The following is a 19,596-nucleotide window of genomic DNA, read 5'->3' on the forward strand; positions in this document are numbered from 1 at the left end:
TGATCTGTGGTGAAGTGTGATGTTCGTGCCGAGCACATTGGAATTCTTGCAAGGTTGTCTCTGCCATTTTAAAAAGGCAAAACCCAACTAAGAAAGGGGGATAGAAAAAGGAAAGAAAAGAAGGAGACGAAAAACACAAATTATGAAAAAGGGAACAAGAATTGAACTTAATTACAATTTAAAAAACAAAGATGTGTTTTCAGGTTAGTCACCCTCCAGATGGCACAAAAAAACTAGACGGTTAACTGATCGTTCCCGTGAAAAGGGAAGGAGAAACATTAAGTTCAACAACAACCTTTGTTCATTTAAATGCATAAAAATACAAAATGAACTGTTCAAGTTTAGTTTGAATAATAAACAAACATGCTAAGTCAACAATTCAATTCAGTTTATTAAAAACCATGTACAGTGCCTTTGGTGTTCACTGGTAAAGTGCCAGTAAACACACAGTCCGTCACTGGTTCATATCTGGACAGAAAACAGATGCGTTAAATGGAGCAGAGATTGAGTTTAAAATCTAATCATGGCCTCTGAACAGTATTTCAGTCCAAGAGCAGTCGGCGGTCATTGTGCTCTGTCCAACAGCCTCTCTCTCTCCCAGGGGAACATGAGTGAGCTGGGTAAGCTGCTGATGCAGGGCTCGTTCAGCGTGTGGACGGAGCACAAGAAAGGTCACGCCAAGGTCAAGGATTTGGCTCGTTTCAAGCCGATGCAGAGGCACCTGTTCCTCCACGAGAAGACGCTGCTCTTCTGCAAGAGGAGGGAGGAGAACGGGGAGGGCTACGAGAAAGCCCCCTCGTACAGCTTCAAACAATCCCTCAATGTGAGCACCTGTTCGGCTGCAAGCGTGTTGCTGCGTTTGTCTCTTATACTGCCATTTACCATATTTGTATTTCTATAACATGCATTTGTATTGATTTGTTGATATATTCTCACAGATGAGTGCTGTTGGAATTACTGAGAATGCAAAGGGAGACAACAAGAAGTTTGAAATCTGGTGCAACTCCAGAGAAGAGGTGTACATCGTTCAGGTACGGTGACGTATAAAGATTAACGTTGTTTTTTATCTGTATTTTATTCTTTTTGTAAATAAATCCTATGAAATTAATGAAACTAATAAGTACTGCCTTTGTAGTCCAAGCCTGATTAAACCTCTGTGCTATAGAGTTTATTCAGTCCCTCATCTACATCCTGGTTCCGCAAAAAGGCTAAAGTTGAAGCCAAATGTACTGTTGATTTAAAAACAATTTCTAGAAACAACAGTGCTATTTTATTGCCATACTGTTTAAAAAATTGTTTAACCTTCTGAAAATAAAAAATGACTAGGAAGGAGGGAGGAACATATTACTGGGTTTTGGTTTTATTTTATGGAATTTGTTGAAAATGATAAAATGACAGGATTTCTCCTTGAAGTACAAATGCTCAGTCTTTGACCAACACGCATGCATGTGGATATCGTCCTCCACAATACACTGAGCTTTTCTATAGATGATTTATTTGAATTATTTACCTTCCTGTTTCAGGCTCCGACAGCTGAAGTAAAAACCACCTGGGTGAACGAGATCAGGAAGGTCCTGACAACCCAGCTGGAAGCGTGCAGAGGTACAGAGAGAGGAGGTTCTCTAAAAACTTTTTCGAAATGAAATCTTCACACTGGTTTCCCAGTTCAACCAGAAACTGAAACACCTGCACCCTTGCAGTAATGACTATGAAAGAAAGTGTTGCATAACGGATGTTATTGAAGTCGTTGTCCTCCCTATTTGTGTTTCACAGCGAGCCAGCAGAGGGCACCAGATCAGGTTCTCCAGTCTCCTGCTCTCAGTGGATCAGTAAATCTCAGGTAAGTCTGTCTTTTTATTCTAAGATTGATTATAGACGGCCCTTTTTAAAATGAATCAGCAGCTGATCAGGAGCAATCTGACTTCTTATGCTCCACTTCTGTCCCCCCAAACAGTCCATTCAAGTCCGGTCAGAAGAGCTTAAAGAGGGGAGAGGAGAAGAAAGCTGAGCCCTGCAGCCTGGATGCGAACTGCTCCTCTTCACCAAAGCCTACAGGAAAAGGTGAGACAGCCAATTAGAGAGCGAAAACAATTATTTATTTTTACTACTTAACAAATTTACTAGCATTTGTAGAACTTGTCTTGTAGAAACTGTGTGCCTCTTTGTGATTAACCCATGTCTTTGCGGTCTTCTTTATTTTCCACTGAATCATATAACATCTTATATCTTTATTCCCTTTTCTTCCTCTGTACTCGCTAAACTCACAGTCTTGCTTTCTTCTTTTGTCTGTCCTGTCTTATTCCTCGGATCAGATGAGGCTGTGACAAGCCCGACCTCAGACAGAGCTGCTGTGGCTAAAAAGCGCTTTACTTTACAGGGCTTCGTAACCTCAAAGCTCAGAAAGGTAATAAAGACAAACACATATCCAACATGTCACATCATCTTCTGCTTTTTGGAAGTGTGCACATCTAGTTCTATCTCGTACTTAACTAGCCAACCCCTTTTTTTAAATCCACTATAAAAGAAATGTACAATAGGTATTGTTTTTTGCACTTTATGGTTGGAAAGGTGCAGAATTGCATAAAAAAAGAAAAGGGTCCAGCAATAGATATAAATATACTCATAGTAGTATATAAAACTAGCAATTCAATTCAATTACATATCTGAATCATCTTTCATATAGGCTTGGTAATAATATTTGTGCATTTAGGTTAAAAAGTTATTTTTGAAATAACAGAATTTCAAAGAGAAATTTGTTTTAGGCCTCTTGAATATTTATCTATTTTATCTGACTAATATTTATAATATATTTAACTGGCAAAAGGGCTCTCAGGGTGAAGCCAGTTGAGTATCTTGGCTTTGTACTGAGCTAAACTAATGACTGCTGGTGACGGCTTTGATTACACATGAGCGCCGTGTTGATTTTCTCATCAAACTTAAGATAAGTTTAGCCTAGGTCTCTGAATGACAGACACAATAAATAAAAATGTAATATACTGCAAATACATTTGGTCATTGGGTCAAATACTGCTTGCTTCCCTCCACAGAGCCCTCAATTACTGATGACAAAAGCTTTACATTACCATCCATGATGATCTTTCTGTCATCAGGCATCACTCAGCTGTAGTGAACCCCAGTCCAGCCAAATGTCTTTTCACAGCGCTGGCTTTTCCTCGAAGAAAAAAGCACAGGTGTTACAAATATTATCAAACCATGACAGTGTGATGCTGAGCAATATCAGGACCATGAAACTGACACTACTGAATGGAATTTAGTCACCGTTTATTTTATTAGTGACACCTGTGCTACTGTGACAAATGGCCTCTCTGGAAAAAGCTGTGTTTGCTTTGTTCTTTCCACCTTTTGTGTTAGCTGCTTTCCTCTACTCCTCTAATCCAGCTGTTACCTCTGCCATTATGATCAGAGCTAACATGTTGCAGTTAACTAAATCACGTCTGTGCCTCAAAATGTGTTTTTGTAATGTCTGTATCTTAGTTTTTATTATTTCTTGACTCAGTTTACGTCTTGAATCCATTTTTGTTCCTTTACAGCTGGTTCCCCTACGAGCCCCGATCACAAGACGAAGCGGCAGAGTGACCCGACGCCTTTCGGCTTCAAAGGTAGCTAGCATATCGACACCTGCACACACTTCCTGTCTGGTTCGTCTAACATTTCATTGGCTGTCGCTGCTGCAGGTGAATGACTAGCTGTGTTTTCTATCGCCTCCTGTCCCTCAGATGCAGGTCCGCCCCCGCTCCACCTGAACAGGGTCAGGTGGAGCAGCTCCTCTAGTCTCTTACAGACAAAGTTGAGAGGTACACAGTGTTGGGCCGACTGACTCACTACTTTAATCCCCCTATAGACACCCCTTCTTAGTTTTATGCTTTGCTGTAACACGTCACCACGCTCCTCTCAGGCTTAGTGAGAGTCATAGGAACACAAACTAATGTAGAGGGATTTCTGCCTGCCACTTTTCCTTTGTTTGAGTCACTGAGTTTAAGATAGGGAGGTGCATGCCAGTCTCCCTAACAATGACGTCTTTTAGTAACAAAATGCTGCACGAAATAGTCCTAAAATAGTCAATATTTTACATTTCTGGTTCATTCACTTGATGAGTTATGTGAATGGGTTTCTGGTGGGATGCTCACTCCAGTTCACGCACGTTTTCGACAGCTGCTGAAGATGAGTGTTGCTAAACCCAGTGTATCTCCCTCCTCTCCTTCAGGATGGAACAAAGCCTCCCTGTCGCTGGACGCCTCAGAGGAGCGTGATGGATATTCCAGCGCTGAGGAACCTCTAAACTCTGACCAAGAGGACGACACCGGCAAGAAGCTGGTAAGTGTGTCACAGGCATGGCTCAACCTGCCTGAACTGTATTATATAGCTGTGTTCATCTCAGTTTGGGGACTGATTTGAATGAATGTTCACCTTTTTATACAACATATCAGGAATAAAAGTCACAGGTTTACTCTTCCAGCAGACACAGAGCAACATTAGTGTGGTGACCTTTGCTACTCAATATCACCCTGGGATTGACTAAACTGGGTTAGCTAATTGGACGCATGTACATCTATCCACAACAAGGTTTTTAGGTTTCAATATAGTTTATTTTCAAAGAAAACAGCGTGTGCACAGACATGGTCAAAAAACTATTGCTCTCCAGTCACAATCAATTTCACCTGTGCAAGGGAGATCATTTATATATGTTGTTACGCCATCTAGTGTTCAGATAATGAAAACATATAACCATTCTAATGGGTGCAACTATCAGCATTCTGTAGGAGTCAGATGAGTGTTTCATCTGACATCTTATTGGCCCCCAGACAAAATATGTGGCTCTTTAGCTGTTAAACGCATACAGAGGGTTTATCAGAACTGTTTCACTGACAACATCTGCCAACTGGGAATTAGGTGGATGTAGAAGGGAGACTGAACCAAAACCAGAGAAAGAAGTTTGCAGAAATGCATCATTCTTTTGCTTTTCTTTTTTTTAAGTTGATGTATTTCCGACTGTCTTTCAAAGAACAATAATTGACAACATGTTTCTGTATGTTTCTTCATTGATTTGTCCAGGATAGAATCATTCTTGATTTATTTCACTTGGTTTGACTTTATTTACCAATCTAATTATATGTGTTTTTTCTGTTTCCTTAACTTTAAACAGAGTGCCGGCAAATATACAGTGATGGTTGACTATGAGAATAGCGGCGCTGAAGAGATCTCAGTGAAGAGTGGGGACGTGATGCAGCTGGTCAAGGAAGGGGAGGACGGACAGTGGTGAGAACACATGTTTACTGCTGCCTATCAGAAACTTTCCAAATGTATTTATATCAGCAATGCTTACTTTAGTGTTTTTGTTTTTATCCAGGTTGGTGCGTAACCTGAGCAGCTCCACAGAGGGCTGGATCACTGCTGCTAATCTCATCACGCTCATTGGAAAGTCAAAGTCCTGCCAGTCTCTCACCAGCTCAGGTAAACTAACAGACAATCCCAAATAAAGTTTATGAAACACATGAACCGATTTAAATCAGGAGTTCTAAACCTGAAACCTCAATACATGCGTGTGTTTCTACCAGAAGGCAGTGGCTCTGGAAACCTCAGCACGTCGTCGAGCTGCAGTGAAACCTACATGAGCTTCTCGGACAACAAACCCTGAACTCCTGCACTTCCTCCGTCACCAAACTGCCCTCATGATCGCTAGCATCTGTGCTGTGTTGCCAACATCAGAAGAATTTCCTTATTTTCCACAGAGCTGTATATTTTTTTTAAACGTCATGCACACACCCATTCTCAAGATAGTGTCATATATGTGCACATGTTAGGGATGCAATTATGGTGAAGATACTGAATATATGAAAACATCACAGACACAGTGGGTATAGTCAAAGGATCTTCCTCCAGTCATACACTTCTTGTCTTTTTTCTAATGAAGAACCCTCTGTTCATAATGTATTAGATGTATGAATGGGCCAGCGGGACTGATCTCAGTTAATGCATCTTTGTGTGTTCATGTGGGGAGAGACGTGTGGTTATATGCAGATGACAGAGCTGTCTTTGCGTTTATCTGCACTAATTCACCCCGGCAGGAGTATATAGATCCCCTGTTACTGTACATAAGACAGAAAGATAAATGCAGCTTGCTTAGCTTGACTGGATGTTTTCTGAGAGTCCACTCACTGCGTCCTCTGCTCTTCCCTTTAATTGTGTTAATTTATTTTTACGAAACAACAAAGCCGACATGTATTTAGTCACTTTATCATTTTTCTGCTTTTCTTACTGTCTTTTTACTTTGTTGGCTGTCTCTCTGTTGTCATTAGAAACCTGTTCTGTCACCAGCTGCCCAGACTTTGTGTTTTTGAGGGTCTCTGACGGCCTCATGGTCTAACTCTGTGAGTTTTCATGTACGCTACAGTTTAAAAAAGCTTCTCCATGTGGATAATCAGAGGTCACTGTAAAGCGCTAACTTATTCCCCGTGGAGGGATCACGTTCTGAATGTAGATATTGTTCATTAATTTCTGTCTGTCATGAAATGTTTGTTATTTGAGATGCTATATTGTACATTACGTATGGTGCGTCACTACTTTGTGACTTGTCTAATTTTTTTTTTTTACATAAACGACTTGTGATAAATCAGTCACCGTCTCTTGGACTTCCTTCCAGTCTCTTATTTTAATGTCCCGTTTTACTTCTACTCCACTACATATGAGAAAAATGTATTGTCCTTTTTTTATCCACTTCATTTATTTGACTACTGTATTTGCAAAACATACAAATAGCATATCAAATGTGTTGTTTTCTTATAAATGAAACTACCCAACAATAAATTCAAGCAGCACTAAAACTATTAGTTGATTTATCAATTAGTGGATTGGCTTTAATTGATTAATCCGACACTATTTGATCGTGTGTCGAGTCAATCTAAATGTAAACGTGCCAATCATTTTATGATGTTTTTCCAATGCAAGTATTTTCCTATTTTCCTTTTTTAATTATTTAAATGCATTTTTAATCATTTTGTGATGGGAATTTCTCAAACCAAACAATGGATAATTAATCATGAGTTGCAGTCTAGTAGAAAATGGTTAGAAAGTACACTCACAGCAACAACCTTCATTTCTGCTTTTATATAAATAAATGAATAATGTTATAAATCATGTAATATTTGACAGTAAAACAGTCACAAGGGCCATATTCCCCCTTTGATTACGTTAACACTAAGTAAGCCCATTTTTCTGATTATACTTAAGACCTGAATGCCAGACTTTCACTTCTAGCACAGTACTTGTTCATCGTGGTAGCAGCCTACCTCCTTTTACTGAATACGGGAGAAGAGAATCTAAATTCCACCACCTCGTCTCATTCCATACCTCTATTTTTTTAAAGAGGTGGAACACACACGGACTCACACAGCTTGAGAGGAAAAAGGACCAGAAATGAAAGTGAAACTGTTAAACTGGGTTGCCAAGTTTGATCTTTATACTTATTTATAACCTGAGTAAATCAGTTATTCTGTCGTGGATCAGAAAACCTTAGACACTCACAACATGACCAACTAGAAACACATTAAAGCACAGACACAGAAATGGTTGAAGTTAAAATATTATATTGTTGTATAAGAGACGGTTACCTCCGCACCAAATGAGCAGAGAGTAATGTCTAAAGAAGCACAGAAGTATCTCAGTACTTATACACGGACACAAACATGCTTGGAATTCCATCATTACAGAGTGAAGTCACATAATACATGACCTTTATAGATAACACAGACTACACCGAGACCAAGTGTTCAGAGGGCCCCTTCCAAAACTAAATAATCCACTCATGGCATGAGTTTACAAAACATGATGAGGGAACATATAAAGATTACTTCCAGACTTCCAGGCCATGAAGTACCCTAGATTAAGTAAGAATGAGTATTCTTATTGTGATGATAATACTTTAAAGGCTATTTTTACATTGAATTCAAAGGCACCACTTTTACTGGTGGCAGAGTATTTTAACACTATGTCAGCATATACTCAACTCCTCACTACGGTCCCTTGTCATCTGGGGGAAAACAGAACATATATTGGTATGCTCAGTCATGGAAGAATTACTCTGATCCATGACTCAAGTAAAAGTAGAAACACTTTGGTCTAACTATTCCATTTCAAGTAAAAGTTCTGAATTGAAAATAATTCATGCAAAAGTAAGAACATATAATCACCTAAATGTAGCTCAAGTATATAATACCAAATGCTAAATGGGGCAGTGGCGGTTAAGTCCATAGGGTCTTCGCTCGGGAACCGGAAGGCCACATGTTCAAGTCCCTGAAAGAACAAGTGCTATTAAGGGATTTATTTCTAGGAGTACTCTTTTCATTGTATTATACTGTAGCATCAATAATAATATTCTGTTTTTATTACCAACAAATACATCGTTATAACATCTTAATTTTGTATAAATATTATAATTACTCTTTTAAAAAACTGTGAAGAGTGGCAGTGTAGTACTAAATCATATCATAGATGTATATCATGTGTTATAATACTCAAAAAGAAGCTCATTTCCACCACAGAAAAGAAGAAATGTATCTCTAAGTCATTATTATCACATATCTATCTCTATAATGTGACTTACTATCTCATGATTATGACTTACTATTCTAATATTTAAATAGATTTAACTGAACTTGGGGCTTTAAGAACATCGATGGGGGGGATATTTCGAACACTACCTGGCCACCCCGCAATAAAGTGATGGGCGTTCCAACCAACAGAGGAAGTAGAGTCACGGTTGTGAAGTAACGTGTGTTACGTGTCTGCTGAAACGTTATTAAACATTAATTCTTGAGCAGTTAATCTAGAGAAATGCACGAGGATGACCGGCTGTCCTGTGTACTTTGTCGGCGCTCCGAAGAGACGAAGATAACAGGAGCGTTAGCCACTAAAGATGACGTCACGGCCCACCAGAACTGTTTGGTAAATATTTTTTTTTTAAATTGTTCGGCTTTCATTTTCTTTTACTTCTTCTAGATAGATTTATGTTAGCTACAAGTACAAGTGGTACGCAATGTTATGGGTTTAAAGTACAGCCTTTAAGGAGATGCTAAAAGGAGACGTTTTAAGTAAAAGTAGAACCAGAGTGTGGGAATACTATAAGTAAAAGTCCTGCAATCAAAATATTCCTCAAGTAAAAGTACAAAAGTATTAGCCTCTTAATATACTTAAAGTACTCATTGTCGTCATACAGAGGTATAACAACATCTTGTTTGCATTTCTTTCTGCAGTATTAGAAATAAACACAAAAAGCAGAGGTATCAGCAATGACAATGCACTGCAATAAGATTACATTAAATTAAATGTATACATTTCACTATATCGTTTAAATACAAAGCGAAGTTAAAATATAATTCTTCATCAATAGATGCTCAAAGTAACCATAGATGCTTTTAAAAGAAGCCATAACAATGTGTGGTTTCAGTCATTGAGTGGTGGAGTGTTTTTGATTTATACAAGGGTGAGTTGTTTGTTCACAGACGGCGCTCAACGAAGCTAATTCAATATCTACAAAAGATAACGCAACAATCAAATCTAAGACTCTAGTTCAAATAAAGGAATTCATTTTTAAATATATATCAAATTGAACAAAATATACAATATAATACTGTCTCCTCCAAATTCTTCTTTGGGTTATTCCTAAAGTCAATCCCCTTTGACTATGTGCCTGTCAGTCTTTCATATATTTGATGAACTTTGTCCATCCAGTATTCAGCTTGAATGCTTTAACTGTCCACATCTCCAATAAGGCCTTTGTTTATAGCTACTCTGAAACGCTTGAATATGTGTCCATGATTTACTATTTTACTGTATTAAACATGTTGTCCTCACTCGGGCTGTTTCTTTGTTTTCCTCCAGTTGTTTTCCTCTGCGCTCTTTTGCCGTAACACTCCGAAGTTTGACGACCTGTTTGGTTTCTCTGTGGATGACGTGTTGAATGAGGAGAAACGAGGACGACTACTGGTAAAGACCCTTGATTTTTGTCCGTCATGAATTCTCCTGATCCAATGTTTGTGTGTTTAGTTGTTTAACTCATTTGTTTGTGTAAGATCTGTCACAAATGTAAGAGGAGGGGAGCCACGGCTGGGTGTGAAGTCGGACGCTGCAAGAAGTCCTACCACTACCCGTGTGCTGTGGAAGAAAGAGCCATGATTGTTGAGGATTCAGAAAAGGAGCAATACAGGTTAGTCCAATATCAACGTTTTCTGTGTGTGAACACAGTGAAATGTAAATTAGTTTGGATGTAAAACAAACTTGTTTTTATGCCTCAGGCTGTTCTGCTACAACCACTATCCAAAAACAAAAGGTAGGTTATGTTTGTTTTTTTTACCGTCTTCGTTTCAAAACATTTCTTCAGTTTATGACATATGATGTGTTTAAAAAATATCTTTCCCATTGCCAGAAAACAACCACTCAGGAAACGGATGTCTCTCTTCATCCTCAAAGTCCAAAACTTACAGAAATCCTGAAGAACCTGGAACGTCCAAGGTTTGATTCATGAAACTTTCTTCTACATATAGCAAACCTAAAACATTTGGGCAATCTAGATTTCAACAAATGCAGGAGAAATGAGTGCATTATCTGGGGACTAGTTTCAGAGGCGGAGTAATACACTTGTTTTGCAGCTGCAAGAAGTTTTATTTGCATGCATGCAAGAGGCATCTATTTTCCCAAATTTCTGTACTAATGTCAAATAAATCGATATTTATCAAAGGCGCTGTTATGATCCGTATAAGTTTTCCCTGTTTTATTTTGTCCTGTCAAGATCTGCCCCGTTTTCAAAATGTTTCATGTGTTATGTCTGCAGTCACTTCCTGTCTCTGTGTCCCTCCTGTTTGATTACCTGATTGTGTTTACCTGTTGCCCCTGTGTTTCTCTTCCCTCCCCACCTGTGGTTGTTCTTGTGTGCATTTAAGTTCAGTTGGTTCTGTCAGCTGGTGTCAGAGTGTTGATGTTGTCCCAGGAGACAGGAAACTGTCTCTTGCATTTGGGTCCTATGTACTCTGCTTTCCAGCCGGGACAGGCACGCACGGCCCCAAAAAAATAATGACATTTATTTTATTTCCATGAGGTTCATTGCCTTACCTGTGAGAAGATAGAAGGAAACATCAGCTCGAAAAGTTTGCCTTGTGGAGTTGTCATGTAAGTATGTTGAGATTTTGCACACCTCTTTCTTTATAAGTCTAAAACTAAACATTTCGATGCTCTTAACATCGATATCTGATCAACATCCTCTCCGTTTGTTCTTAGGTCATATTGTGACAAACATGCTCCTGGTTCACACAAGAGGAATGCCAGTGGTATGTCGCGCTCACAGCAACTCTGTCTTGGTTTTTACAATGTTTTTATTCTTTATATCACAGATAAAATGATCATTCTTCTCGACAGGTGATTCTACTTCAAACCAAGGCGTCTGTGTACAGCAGCGACTTAAACTCGTCCAGCAGTAGGACGCTTTCATCTTCAAAGGTGCACATATTATTCACGGTCACATTTAAATACAGCTTTTTAATACTTTAATGTCACACTCTGTTATAGTAATTGTAATCATTCTGATTTTGCTTTTGAAACAGAGACGGTTGACTTTTAAAGACAAGTAAGTGTGATTATTTTCATGCTTTTTTTAAGGTGTAACCCTTTTCCCACATTCTTTTTGCCCTAAAGATCTTGACATGGTTTTGTAAAGTTGGTAGCATCTCAACCCTTATTACTTTAAAAATCTATTTTGAAACTCCCATCTTTTCACAATTTCAGAACACTTCTTGCACAATAATGTTTTAGTAACTGGTGAGTAGGATCCACAAGGAAAAAGGATCCTGCCCACTCGTACTCACTTTAGGTTCAAAGACTTTCATCAGGCAAAGTAAATATCATAAACTGCACCATGCATACAAAGGCTATACAAAAATCCACCGATCAGAGGATGACCGCAACATGGCAGACATGCAAACAATACATAAAGGTACTCCAAAATGGAAAAGGACTAATGATCACCACACACCTAAAGAAAAATGTATGCGGTGTTGAAGTCCAACTATGGTAAATCCAAGACTCCAATCCTATTGCTGTCTTAATAAAGGCTGAACATTCAGCGCAAAAAAAACCCCTTTGAATGCACTTTATATAAACAGGTAATCACCTTTGATGCACAGAGCCATCTACACCAAGACTATATTCTATACCTGTTAAGCCCTTCATACTGAGGGTTTAGTAGAATTAACTTGATTTAGTCAAGAATGCTGGGTGTGGCACCGGCTGTGGCGCAACTGGCTGGGGCACCTGCACCGTATGCCGGCGACCCAGGTTCGATTCCCGACCCATGCTCCTTTCCTATCCCACCCCGACTGTCACTCTCCACTGTCCTATCCGATTAAAGGCAAAAAGCCCCCAAATCTTTTTTGAAAAATTTAAAAAACAATACTGGGTTTGGGTTAGATTTGTCATGATGGTTACCGATTCAGGGTGGATGATAACACCCTGCTACCAAACAAACACAGACTAGCAAACTTATCATCAGATGTTTAATCTGCTTTAACCCTAAGTACTTTTAAACTAAAGAAAACATTTTGTATAGACTCTTTTACCTATAATATTTACAAATGTAACTCTTTTTAAAATAAGGGTTTTTGCCTGATTAAAAGTCTGAGGGACACAGTGAGAATTATTTTCATGTTTTATTGCTTACTTTTCAAGCTCCCTATTTTCTCGGACCAGTCCTTCACGGTGACAGTTGTTCTAATACCTGACCCCTCTCCTCACAGACAGGACTGGACCCCTTCTAAACGCAGAGCTAAAGTCTTAAGTGCTTTACTCACGGATGATTCTTCAAATTCAGGTTAGCACACTTCCAATGCATGAGAGAATATAACCTATTCAACCGCTAACATAAAGTTCAATATGTTGTCCCTTTACATACAGATGGTGATGATGAACCTGATTCAGAAATGGCCCCTTTGGAAACAGATGTAGAAGATAGTGCGATGGTTCATGAGCCCGACGTAAGTCTGATATTGATTGTCACTCAGTAACATCATCATTCGAGGTTAAAGTTCATTAATCTCATATTTGTTTTCCTTCTGTTATTTATTCATCTTCTTCACTGTGCATCAGATAAGGTAAGCTCAAACCCCTGTGATTCTCTGTAAAAACTTTAGTTTGTTTTATAATATTTACAATGTACACATGTTTCCATAGTGCTCTGCATTGTGGGATCTTTTTTTTTGGGCAAACCGTGCCTTTTTATTAGAGAGATAGATATGAAAGGGGGAGACAGAGGGGATGACACGCAGCACATGGTCCCAAGCCGGATTCGAACCCTGGGTCCTCTGCTTGGGGACCAAACCCCAGTACATGGTCCGTCAGCTCTACCAACTGAGCTATACGACGGTCGCACTGTGGGATCTTGATGAAGCTAATATTTTATTTCTGTAGCCGGGACACTCATTTCTGTCTTGTAATTTGTAATCATTTAGTGTTGAATTGCATTATATAATTAGTATGCTGCTATTTTTTTGTTCATCTCATTTATTGTACATAAATATCAGTACACACTAAGTGATACAATAATTAATTTGTTAATAAGACAAATTACATTTTGAATTCTGTTTTAATTGGATTGTAAATTGGATATCTTTGGGATTAAGTTGTGGAAATGATTAGGATTTGTGTCATGGTTTAGTTGAATACTCGCTTCTGATTGGTCAGTTCGGACATTTCAGAGGTTAAAGAGAGAAAGGAAGAAAGGTTAAAAGACGGAGCGCTGGATGTCAGATGAATGAACAGAAGCAGACAGACAGGAAGTCAACACGGGAACATGCTATGGGCTCTGCAGAGTTTAAGGACTTGTGAGTGGAAACTGTGAACAGATTGAGCTGCCTTCAGTTTAAATTCAGTTGTTGTTGGAGTTTTATATTCTAAAGCGGAAGAAATACTATAATTTTCAAGTCAATAAAGTCATTTCAATTTATATTGGGAGTCAAGTTATTAGTTTGTCTACTATTTGGCTGTGTAATATGCAGGATAATGTGCAGAGAGGCCGTCATTATTAGAAACAGAACACCCGAAGGGGGGGGGTCACGGAGCCCGACCCGGAGCAGACTTACTGTTACATAACATCTTCACTGGTTATAATCAGTGTTGTATCAATAGCAGAACATTTGAATTAATTGACTACATATGAGCTGTAATATAAGCCAAACATTAACCAGTACAATAACAATGAAGCAATACAAATTGAGTGAAATAAATAAAATACATAACTTGTCATTTTATTAGGAAAGAGGAAGCGATCAAAGGTCTTAACATGCCGTTAGACGCTTTAAGACGTCTGCTGCACTTTTCAATTTTAATGATCACCTCACAGTGTCCAAACAAACACCTAAATATTACACGGGACGTTTGGTTTCTCTTTTGCGTGTTCGGTCAGTGTAAAAAAACACAGAATATTGTTTGACGATGTCGTTCATTCACAGAAAAAACAGGAGCTATCCTCGGTCGACCTCAGGTAGGCGGGCACAGCAGACTCATTTAATAATAAAGATGTGAAAAAATGGTTTTGCAAACTGCTGCTATCTACTACAGAAACTAATCTGGAGGACGAGAGCGGAGATGAAAGTAAAGATGAAGATGAAACCATCATACATTCAGTGAGTGGTAACATACTGCATCATTATTGCCAAATACACGTCATACCTTCAAAGTTCAAGCTATACATTTCTCCTTTTAGCCTCATTTGTTATAATCTAATTACCCTTCTTTCTAAATCTCATTCAGCCCTGTAGTAGAATTGGTGATGTGAACTTGCCTCAGAGGGATATTTACTCTCAGATTGTAGATCCTTTTTTAAATATTGGATCCATAGATGGTATATTCATTTCATATCCTGTGCTCTTGTGAGGATGCTGAGTCAGAGAGTCTGCTGCATCCCGTGTTTCTGCCACTTCTTGCCACCCTGGCTGAAGCCTCAACTCAGACGACTCCGGAGTTGCCTCCCATTGAAGTCCATTGTAAGACAGAGGCACAGTCACTGTCACTTTCATTGTTTACACATGATGGTGAGAACTTTTTAGGTCATTTGAAAATACATTCAATATACAGTGGGGAGAACAAGTATTTGATACACTGCCGATTTTGCAGGTTTTCCCAAAGCATGTAGAAGTCTGTCATTTTTATCATAGGTACTCTTCAACTGTGAGAGACGGAATCTAAAACACAAATCCAGAACATCACATTGTATGATTTTTAAGTAATTCATTTGCATGTTATTGCATGACATAAGTATTTGATACATCAGAAAAACAGAACTTAATATTTGGTACTGAAACCTTTGTTTGCAATTACAGAGATCAGACGTTTCCTGTAGTTCTTGACCAGGTTTGCACACACTGCAGCAGGGATTTTGGCCCACTCCTCCATACAGATCTTCTCCAGATCCTTCTGGTTTCGGGGCTGTCACTGGGCAATACGGACTTTCAGCTCCCTCCAAAGATTTTCTATTGGGTTCAGGTCTGGAGACTGGCTAGGCCACTCCAGGACCTTGAGATGCCTCTTACGGAGCCACTCCTTAGTTGCCCTGGCTGTGTGTTTCGGGTCGTTGTCATGCTGGAAGACCCAGCCACGACCCATCTTCAATGCTCTTACTGAGGGAAGGAGGTTGTTGTCCAAGATCTCGCGATACATGGCCCCATCCATCCTCCCCTCAATACGGTGCAGTCGTCCTGTCCCCTTTGCAGAAAAGCATCCCCAAAGAATGATGTTTCCACCTCCATGCTTCACGGTTGGGATGGTGTTCTTGGGGTTGTACTCATCCTTCTTCTTCCTCCAAACACGGCGAGTGGAGTTTAGACCAAAAAGCTCTGTTTTTGTCTCATCAGACCACATGACCTTCTCCCATTCCTCCTCTGGATCATCCAGATAGTCATTGGCAAACTTCAGACGGGCCAGGACATGCACTGGCTTGAGCAGGGGGACCTTGCGTGCGCTGCAGGATTTTAATCCATGATGGCGTAGTGTGTTACTAGTGGTTTTCTTTGAGACTGTGGTCCCAGGTCTCTTCAGGTCATTGACCAGGTCCTGCCGTGTAGTTCTGGGCTGATCCCTCACCTTCCTCATGATCATTGATGCCCCACGAGGTGAGATCTTGCATGGAGCCCCAGACCGAGGGAGATTGACCGTCATCTTGAACTTCCATTTTCTAATAATTGCGCCAACAGTTGTTGCCTTCTCACCAAGCTGCTTGCCTATTGTCCTGTAGCCCATCCCAGCCTTGTGCAGGTCTACAATTTTATACCTGATGTCCTTACACAGCTCTCTGGTCTTGGCCATTGTGGAGAGGTTGGAGTCTGTTTGATTGAGTGTGTGGACAGGTCTCTTTTATACAGGCAATGAGTTCAAACAGATGCAGTTAATACAAGTAATGAGTGGAGAACAGGAGGGCTTCTTAAAGAAACACTAACAGGTCTGTGAGAGCCGGAATTCTTACTGGTTGGTAGGTGATCAAATACTTATGTCATGCAATAAAATGCAAATGAATTAGTTAAAAATCATACAATTTGATTTTCTGGATTTTTGTTTTACATTCCGTCTCCCGCAGTTGAAGAGTACCTATGATAAAAATGCCAGGCCCCTACATGCTTTGTAAGTGGGAAAACCTGCAAAATCGGCAGTGTATCAAATACTTGTTCTCCCCACTGTATAAACAGAGTCTTAAAATACCTTTTTTTCAGGTAACTATCCTGAGCAGAGTCCTGTCCACAGTGAACCTGATCACCACACCACTGGACCCTCTGTCCCTCAACGAAAGCCTGTCTCCCCCCTTCCCTCTGCTCACACCCACGCTGGCGACTCAGCCTGTGTGAACCCCCCCACTTCCTGTTCCCTTCCTGTGGCCCAGAGCCCAGAGCCCAGCGTGGACTCCAGCAGCTTCTGGCGGAGCTGCAACGCTGCCGGATGCACAGAGGCCATCTTCAGAGGCTTCAACAACGAGATGAGCGACATCTCCGGCAGGATTCAGTCAGAGCAGGCCAGCCAGGAGGGTGAGGAGGACACAGGACCCTCACGAGGTATCGTTCATGTTTCAAACACCTTCTGGGGTATTGAGATCTCTCTCTTCTTCCTACAGATTTTAATCTGGCGTTAACAGTGATGAGGGCATCTGGGAAACTGTCTGAGCTTGTGGCCAAGCAGCAGGAAGGTGAAGTACTATTACTTTGGACATACAGTACATAAACATTACATATATTCTATGTTGTATATTTTAACATTCTATACTACTAACTTTTTTGCAACATACTTTACTTTTCTTCTGGTGTTTTTACTCACAGAAATACTTACTATACAACTTTTTTTTTTGCTACATAATATGAAAAGATAACGTGTTGTTTTTACAGAGTTACAAGTGAGACAAAGGGAGCTTCAAAAGGCAGCAGCAGCCATGGAGGAGGCCGTCTCAGTGCTGAGGAGATGAGAAGCTGCTACTGTAAAACCATTTTTATAGTTTCACTGTGCCTGTAATTCCCAATTCCCACAACTAACTCTTAATTGTAGACAATGCTAAAGGAGCTGAATGTGGAAATATAAACATGCATTCATATTAGCGTTCATAAATTCAGTTTGTGATGAGGATTTTCACAAATTAGACTTGACAGAAATTGTTTCACAGAAATACATTTTATTTTATTTTAACAAAATAACAAGTGTCATTTTAAAACCTTTTATTCAAATGGAAAAAACATTTCTCTTAGTTCCACATCCAACGCTGTCAACCGACCCAAGTCTGCGAGGTTTTCTGAAACTGAAAAACAAACTACTTAAAGAAATGTGTATTTAAGTTTGATCCTTTTTCTGATGTGAAAACTGACATGTTGTGGGGAGATATTGCATTTTAGTCCTTCAGTTGAAAAACCCAACAATGTTTAAAATGTATGTGAATGTTGGAGGTCGGTGAATTTTAGTAAGAAGTTGCTTCTCAAACGGTACACGAAGAGAAATAATCCAAAGACTTTTTTGTATATCTCTACAGGTAAGTGTTGGAGTTTTTACCTCTAACGATGAATGTCTCAAAAGGTCTTTGCTGTAAAAAGGAGGGATGCATTTTTATTGTTTTCTTGGATATTGTTCAAACTGCTACTGAAAGGACAGAAGAGCTGAAACAGTTCTGCAGTTTTAGGCTGAGTATTTGTGGAGTCTGACATGTGTTTACATTATTGATGTTCAGTCATCTTGTTCAGGGTTGCAGAGTAAAACTGATCATTTCATCAAACATTGAATATTTATTTTTTAAAAAACCTTTTAGAAGGTTTGCTCAATTCACACATTTGAAGTGAAATAACTCATGTCTGGAGTACAGAGCTTTTTTTTCTGATATTAATCCACATTGTTAGCAGAGCAGCCCGTTACAGCAGCTACGTCGTTGTGAAACTCAACTGTGGGGTGCACCGAACGTGGAGGACAAAGAAAAAGACGAGAGACTCTCTGCTGCTTCTCATGGCACTCACTCTGCAACTCAGCGCAGCTGCGTGCAGGAAGGCCCTTTATTAGCCACGCCCACCACACAGGTGGCTTCTCAGTGTGAATCACAAATTAAGTATGCCCATCATTTATGGAAACAAAATAAACAATAATTGAGAGCACCATTCAACACCCCCTCTTGCTCTCACATTATTACAAACAAATCAAAACATTACCTTTACAACCAGTCAGAAAAACATCACATATTACATCTCCAGATTTTTTCAGTTATCCCCAAACATAAATCTGGCAAATTTAGCCAACTTAAATTTTGTTGCAGGCTTGGTCATCAGATCTGCAACCATCTGGTCAGTTGGACAATATTCCAATGACACTTTACCATCAGCTATACAAAGACTGTTTACCCTGATGTTTTCAACAATACTTCCCTATGATGTTTTATTTAAACATAGCATAGAATACTTCTTTGTTGTAACAATGCTTCTTTGCAATAAATCTCACACCGTTGGAACGCCTGTCCATTTCCCTTTAAATGGGGCCACATTTGTGAGGAACACGCATTTGTTGGATGAGCAGCAGAGCTGAGTATGTGGGTTGCGACCATGAAAAATGTTCAGAATCTCCTCTGCCAAAGCGAAACAGCTATTGACGCTTGTTTTGATCTTCTGGTTCCCCCAGGTGCTGACCTCACCTGTCAGCAGAGCCAGAGCGACCAACACAACCACGTTGGCTGAAATGTCCGCACTTTTGTGTGGTTTTATATATTTTTGACATTCTGTACTATGAAGTTGACTTCGACGTGACATTTTATCTGATATTTTCGATGCACTATACCTATACTATGACTGAAGCCATCTCAGGGATGAGGGCATCTGGGAACCTGGCAGCTGCAGGAAGGTGAAATAAACTGTAATGTGGCAGGAAATGTTGGAGGGTACCTTGAATGCACTCTTTAATAAATGTATACAAAAAATGCAATCAATTGATACGTTTTCGAGTTGTTTTTAAAGATATTTTCAACAAAATTAATTGATCCTTATCTTTCATAGTTATTTATGAATATGTCCCTTCAGTTTAAAACAACCCACT

The 19,596-nt window shown here is 39.6% G+C and overlaps 3 protein-coding genes across 4 annotated transcripts in view; all 3 read left to right on the top strand.

Moving 5' to 3' along the window:
- mcf2lb (mcf.2 cell line derived transforming sequence-like b) overlaps window positions 1-6,634 on the top strand; it is a 30,322-nt gene extending 23,688 nt beyond the window's left edge. The window contains 12 exon segments of the mRNA XM_063888327.1: window positions 602-823; window positions 939-1,031; window positions 1,524-1,602; window positions 1,774-1,840; window positions 1,955-2,061; window positions 2,313-2,381; window positions 2,384-2,404; window positions 3,552-3,620; window positions 4,226-4,335; window positions 5,165-5,277; window positions 5,369-5,472; window positions 5,577-6,634. Coding sequence (XP_063744397.1) covers window positions 602-823; window positions 939-1,031; window positions 1,524-1,602; window positions 1,774-1,840; window positions 1,955-2,061; window positions 2,313-2,381; window positions 2,384-2,404; window positions 3,552-3,620; window positions 4,226-4,335; window positions 5,165-5,277; window positions 5,369-5,472; window positions 5,577-5,656 — 1,134 coding nt within the window. The 3' untranslated portion in view covers window positions 5,657-6,634.
- Window positions 6,635-8,745: 2,111 nt separating this feature from the next.
- LOC134867062 (PHD finger protein 6-like) lies at window positions 8,746-13,042 on the top strand. Its single transcript, XM_063887353.1, has 11 exons — window positions 8,746-8,961; window positions 9,898-10,002; window positions 10,089-10,222; window positions 10,311-10,345; window positions 10,442-10,527; window positions 11,111-11,181; window positions 11,290-11,339; window positions 11,428-11,508; window positions 11,613-11,635; window positions 12,801-12,874; window positions 12,958-13,042. The coding sequence occupies exons 1-8, from the start codon at window positions 8,851-8,853 to the stop codon at window positions 11,487-11,489; spliced, it is 654 nt and encodes a 217-aa protein (XP_063743423.1). The 5' UTR covers window positions 8,746-8,850; the 3' UTR covers window positions 11,490-11,508; window positions 11,613-11,635; window positions 12,801-12,874; window positions 12,958-13,042.
- Window positions 13,043-13,197: 155 nt separating this feature from the next.
- LOC134867061 (uncharacterized) lies at window positions 13,198-19,489 on the top strand. Of its 2 annotated transcripts, none has more exons than XM_063887351.1 (7): window positions 13,198-13,883; window positions 14,511-14,542; window positions 14,620-14,684; window positions 14,936-15,092; window positions 16,764-17,072; window positions 17,159-17,230; window positions 17,427-19,489. In XM_063887351.1, exons 1-7 carry the CDS (start codon window positions 13,810-13,812, stop codon window positions 17,501-17,503), a joined length of 786 nt encoding a protein of 261 aa, XP_063743421.1. In that variant the 5' UTR covers window positions 13,198-13,809; the 3' UTR covers window positions 17,504-19,489. The 2 variants fall into 2 exon arrangements, with proteins under 2 accessions (XP_063743421.1, XP_063743422.1); XM_063887352.1 differs by having other exon boundaries at window positions 14,936-15,044.
- Window positions 19,490-19,596: the final 107 nt, after the last annotated feature.

The sequence above is a fragment of the Eleginops maclovinus genome, chromosome 7 (genome assembly GCF_036324505.1).
Source record: "Eleginops maclovinus isolate JMC-PN-2008 ecotype Puerto Natales chromosome 7, JC_Emac_rtc_rv5, whole genome shotgun sequence".
Lineage (NCBI taxonomy): Eukaryota > Metazoa > Chordata > Actinopteri > Perciformes > Eleginopidae > Eleginops > Eleginops maclovinus.